Below are 6,000 nucleotides of genomic sequence, written 5' to 3'. Positions count from 1 at the left end.
ATCTTCAGTTGCATTAACTGTACGTTGCAACTAGACTTCAATATATTTCTGGAGAAATCTTCTGGTCTCCAGATGCAACTGGAGACTGGCCAGTTTGGTTGAAACTGGTTCTAACAATATTTGGTTTATTTTAGTGCTAAATAAGACTTTTCTATGCATTTTAAGTCATTAATTTTTTTTAAAATGGTCATTAGTTGTAATAGGAGTACATTTACTTCGCTACATGCATGCTTGAACTGGTGTTAAAGAAATTATTTAAGGTTATAGCGCATCCACGTGGGTCTATATATCAAAGTGGGGGAAAATTCATAATACCTATCACATCCATGTAACCAACATAATCCTTCTTATATGCGCCTACTATGGGCAATCAATTTTATAATTTCTCTCTGGCGTGCAATATACGCGTTTTAAGCCCTCGTGTATCATTAATAAATCCCAAGGTATATCTAGCATTCTTCTTCTTTAAATTAATCAACTCATAAGAATATTTTTATTATGTCCAACTCAGTTATTTTTATCATTGATACAATCTTAAAATAAAGTTTAAGAGAGATTATTTAGGGTTGTTCGTGCATCGCACTGGGTCTAAGCACTAGTTAGACTATCTATCGATATCTATCCTTCTATGTCTATTCTTCTATATCTATATCTATATCTATACACAACAACAACAACAACAAGACCCAATCCCTGAGCGGGATACGGGGAAGATAAGTTGTAGACAGTCTTACCCCTACCCAAAGGTAGAGAAACTGCTTCCATAAGGACCTTCAGCCATAAAGAGGTAAACTCAAAAAAGGTGTAAAGAGATTAGGTTACATACTTGTCGATCCAAAGAAGCATGGGAAAATAAAAATTACCTTTTTACAGAAGTATCACCGGCGTTGTAGGGGAGAGTAGCCGGCATCCGACCTAAAAATACTTTAACACAGGTTTGACAATACATATATCAATAACATATGAACATATAAACAACCTAGAAATTATAAAACATAAAAACGTAGTTTGATGCAGGAAACCCAACAAGTGTTTAGCCGCCCAAAAAAGCATACAAACATATAGATATGAAAAACGACCATGCCAGACAGAAAACTTGCACTGAACTACCTGAAAAACTTAGGCCATCTAACTAAAACTAGTCCTAGTCCTCTCATATAACTCTAAGAAAAACCCCTAAAACTAATCATATTCCTCTATAAACACTCATTGGTCATGTCCTCCGACCGACCAAGCAATTTGGGGGTCAACAACGCTAGAGTAACCTCCCCCCTCGGTTTGGGCGGCCAAACCACTACGGAGGTCACAGAGAAACCAAATCTAAGTAAAAAAGTCTAAAAATAACCTATTCCCATATGTCTTTCCCTCCTTGTCCACTTTCTCCGCCATATACCTCTTAGGGCCTTCCTTTACTAGTCTTTCCACCTCCGTCTACCTACCTAACATCGAATCCCCTTAGTAGGCCCAAACCTTCTGGCCAACCGTCATTCACCTCATTGGGCAAGGCAATATGGGAAAAGATGTCTCTTAGTAGAACCTACCATAACCTACTCCTCTACTCTAATCCTAGTTCTCCAGACTGTCCTATCTAACGCCATGTCCTCCGATAGGTCAAGCTCTATTAGGTCCTTCGCTAGTCGATCCTCCCACCTCATCTTAGGCCTTCCCGTTCTTCATATGCCGTCAACTTCAATAGATTCCGCTCTCCTTAGTGGTGTTGTTTGGTCTCTTCTCCTAACATGGCCAAACCATCTCAAGCGTCCTTTCCTTAGCTTGTTTATGATGAACCCTACTTCTAGTTCGTCTCTAAAAACTCCCGTGGGGATCTTGTCTGCTAGGGTCTTCTCGCAAGTCCACCTTAGCATCCTCATCTCAGCCACCTCCACCCAGGACGCTTGGGCTTTCATCATCGGCCAACATTCTGACCCATATAACATAGCCGGTCTAATAGCTACTCTGTAGAACTTGCCTTTCAGTTTTAGCAGGATCTTCTTGTCGCACATAATCCAGTAACTGCTCTCCACTTCATCCATCTCGCTTGGATCCGATGTGTCACGTCTTCATCTATATCCCCAGATTTGTGTATCACCGATCCCAAGTATCTAAAAGACTCTTTCGGACACAGTATCCGCTCCCCAATGCGAATATCTTCATCCCCATTTTGTCTTATCTCCTACTTATCGAATCCCCATCTATATCTATACTACCTATATAAATAAACTACCCCTTAAATTTTAATATTCTACCTTTAAAATCTCTAATTTACCCTTTTAATCTATACTAACATCAAACACTTTATCCTTGAAATTCCAAAAATACCCTTAAAAAAAATTAACACGTGTCCCTTTCCTTCCCTGAAGTTGTTCACATAGTATACCAAAAAATACATGTGTTACTGAATTTAATAATCAATCAACATAAAAAAAACGCTCACTCTAAAACAACGGCGGTTTGCACTTTCAGCCGGACTAAGAAACACTTGAATTAAATCATACATTCATGTAATAACACGATACCGCTACTTAACCAGCATTTTTTTTATGCCCCACTGCATCGCGCGGGTACAAGGCTAGCATTTTTACAACCTAATGCAATCCAAAATTTTTATTAAAAAGTTAGATTCTCATTTGTACATCTAATTTCATATTCACTCACAACCGAACCAAAACTAATATTTATTACATAAATTTGAATTACAATTATTTATGTTCTTAAAAAATTGTTCCAACCCAAATTTTCCCTTACAACCGGTTGTTCAAGTTTGGACCGCGTTGGTTTTAAGTTGATTTTTGGAATGAAGTAAATCTATCAAAGAAATTAAAATTTAAAAGAACAATGTGAAAATGGTTTTTTTTTTTGTTTTTTCGATATTTAGGCGATGTAAATAAACAATAGTTTCCTTTTGTATTATACGCTATGTGGCATCCCGTTGTGATAAAAATTCACCATAACAGATCCATTAAATTTTCACGTGAAAAATTACAACTTTGACCTACGATGTCAGTAATTGGACCTAATCCGAATGACTTTATAAATGCATAGATCAATAGGTTGGTGGGTTAATAGGTTAATTTTCGAATCAAAAGGTTCAGGATCAAAGTGGTTTGGTGTCAGCAAGTTTATTCTCTTTTCCCATAATCATGATTTTTATTTAAAAAAATTAATAAACAAAAGAGAAAACTACGAATAGATGAGAAACAAAAACATAAATTTATAATTAAAAATGAATATGAACTAGGTTAACAAGACATAGTTTTATAATCAATGAAAATCAATTACTTATACTACATTGCGCAAGCATTATATTTGTCATCTAGTCATCTTGATTGCATAACTGTGGCCATGCATTTCCATACGAATACCATAAAGATACCCCCTCAACTTGGATAACAAAAATATGTGCTATTGTTAGATATAAAATTGTGGCGTTTAATTGTAATTTAGTTAAGGATGGAGGGGGTTATTATGAAAAGTTCCTTGTGTATAGATATATCCCTCCACCACCTTTGTATTTGATGTCCTACTATAATCTACTTTCCATTTCCTTTACATTTACAAGCTTTCTTTCATTCTCGCTCACACACGTAACATGATTTTGTGATCTAGCTATTGTTTACAATTGGTATTAGAGCAAAATCACCTTGGTGAAAGATCCTTATCCATTCTATGGCTTGATTTTGTTTCTATTGGTGCTAGATTACGTTTTCTTACTCTTTACTGGATATTCCTTGCTTTACCCTTTAAACACGTTCAAGTTTCTTCCTTTTTATCTTAATTTAGCTCATTACCTTCCCAAAAACATCCTTGAAAAGTTTCATAACCTAAATCCATAAAACAAAGCTTAAAATTGAATTTTTGAAAACAAGAATAAAAAAAAAGAACAAAGTAATCACTAATCACAAAAGAAAGTATGTCATCATCACATGCTAATACCCTTCTCAAATTCATTAAAATCTCTAAATTATAATAACTCTATCTTCTCACCATTCCTCTGTGCATTACTAAACCTCTTAACTTCCCATCTCTATCACCCCTGTTTTCCTGATTTTTCCTTCATCTGTGCCCCCCCCCCCGGACTTCACTATCATTTTCATTGAATTCCCTGTAAATGAATAGGATATCTCCATCTGGAGTAAAGTCCTCTCTTTTCAAATTCTTACGGTTACTAGTAACTCGCAGGCCTTTGCTCTTTCTTTATTCATGGCCACTATAGCTTCTTTGCTGAGTTGTTAAGGTGGAACTAAAATATCTAAAAAACCCTTTAGGACAGGGGCAGAAGATAAGGACCAAAGGAGGTTATGGTCCCCCCCCCCCCCCCGGCAAAAAAATCAGATGCAGAAGTTAAAAAAATAAAATCACCCCCTATAATATCGTTCAAATTCCGCTACTGAGTTTAGATACACAAAGACACCAGTTTGATAAAGCTCTAATCAAACCTTTAGTTAAGCACCTGAACGAATCAAGGTTTTTAAAACCCATTGAAAAACACATAAAATTCCTCAAAGCGAATAAGTTCACGAAAGTACAGATTGGAGTCGAGAATCGATGTTTATAATTTTTGCAAAGAAGGGATGATTTTTACATACTAGCTGTCGCGAAGAACAACAATGATGGTCGTACTTTTGGGATGTAACAGGACCTATTAAACATAGATAAATTGACTGGAGTGCCAGCTGAACATATTGTATTAGGATCGGTTGAATTGCACCGAACCTTTGAGTGGAAGTACTCAAGGGAATGGACGTGAATGCAACCTCTAACTTATAATAGAATTAGAAAAGCATTTGATAATGTGTATAAGTGTTTGGACAGGGTATAACTCCTCCCTGAAACATTAGTGCAAGAGCCAATTCAATATAGAGCTCAACTGCATTCAGATCTTGAACTACTAATTGCAATGGTTTCGGAATCATGTCACAACGCATGGGTTGCTAAGGTATTTAAACAAGTATTGAGAGATAAAATGATTGTCATGAATGTGGTGAAAGAACTTGTCATTCCCCATTTCAATAACTGGGCTCGGTACTCAACTGTTAGTCAACACTCATTTGGACGAATAAATTTAAATAGAAAAAAGTAGATAAAATGGTTTGCCCTAAAGTAGTAGTGGAATTTGAATGATATTATAGGGGGTAAATAAAAAAAAATTAATTTCTGCATCTGAATTTTTTTGCTGAGGGGGGGGGGGGGCATAACGTCCTTAGGTCCTTCTTATCTTCCGCCCCTGTCTAAATTATACCAAAACTTCACGTAGTCGTCATAATAACCAAATAAATCCATACCAAAAATTAACATGAACCTATAATTACAAATATATATATATATATATATAACCGTATCTCCAACAACAACAATATAAAAATATAAAAGAAAAAATGTAAGAATAATACTCGTAGCAAATAACAAAGAAACAATAATAGCAAATACTATAATAACAATAACAATAATAAATAATAGAAAATTTAATAAAAGTGTTATTTATAATAAAAATAAATAAGTAATACTAACAATAAGAAGATGATGATTTTAGTTACCTGGAAAAAGAAGCTCGGGTAGGGTTTACTTTACTTTTAGAACGGCAGCAAGGGTTTTTCCTTTTTCTCTCTTCTTCTTCTTTTTTTTTTCTCTTTTGTTTTTGTTTTTTGATTTACACATCTGGGTAGAGCAGAGTATCGTTCCGTATTTTTTGTTTGTTATCATTTTCCGTAAAGAGTAAGAAACCGTAATCTAGCACCGATAGAAACAAAATCAAGCCATGGAATGAATTGAGATCATTCACTAATGTGATTTTGCTCTGATACCAATTGTAAACAAAACTCGGTTTCAAACACATCGGATGAAACCTAAATCCGGTTTCAAATGATTATCGCCGTAAGTGATTCTATTGATTACTCTATTGTACAACTTGATGCATCGACACAAATGATTATTGCTATTAAAACCTACGAACTCACTAACCATGTGTTGAATTGATTTAACACACTTTTAAGGTAATCAAGT

At 35.3% G+C, this 6,000-nt stretch overlaps 1 protein-coding gene across 1 annotated transcript; it reads right to left on the bottom strand.

Moving 5' to 3' along the window:
- Window positions 1-1,673: 1,673 nt before the first annotated feature.
- Window positions 1,674-2,033, bottom strand: LOC122601475. The gene has a single exon (XM_043774232.1). The coding sequence runs from the start codon at window positions 2,031-2,033 to the stop codon at window positions 1,674-1,676; it is 360 nt and encodes a 119-aa protein (XP_043630167.1).
- Window positions 2,034-6,000: the final 3,967 nt, after the last annotated feature.

This window comes from Erigeron canadensis, chromosome 5 (genome assembly GCF_010389155.1).
Source record: "Erigeron canadensis isolate Cc75 chromosome 5, C_canadensis_v1, whole genome shotgun sequence".
NCBI classification, from domain to species: Eukaryota; Viridiplantae; Streptophyta; class Magnoliopsida; order Asterales; family Asteraceae; genus Erigeron; species Erigeron canadensis.
The sequence above is the reverse complement of the archived record's forward strand: the minus strand, read 5'-3'. Positions and strand labels throughout refer to the sequence as shown.

What these genes read in the sequence shown, in the direction of transcription:
- LOC122601475 (XM_043774232.1), bottom strand. Translation starts at nt 2,033, where the DNA reads ATGGATGAAGTGGAGAGCAGTTACTGGATTATGTGCGACAAGAAGATC.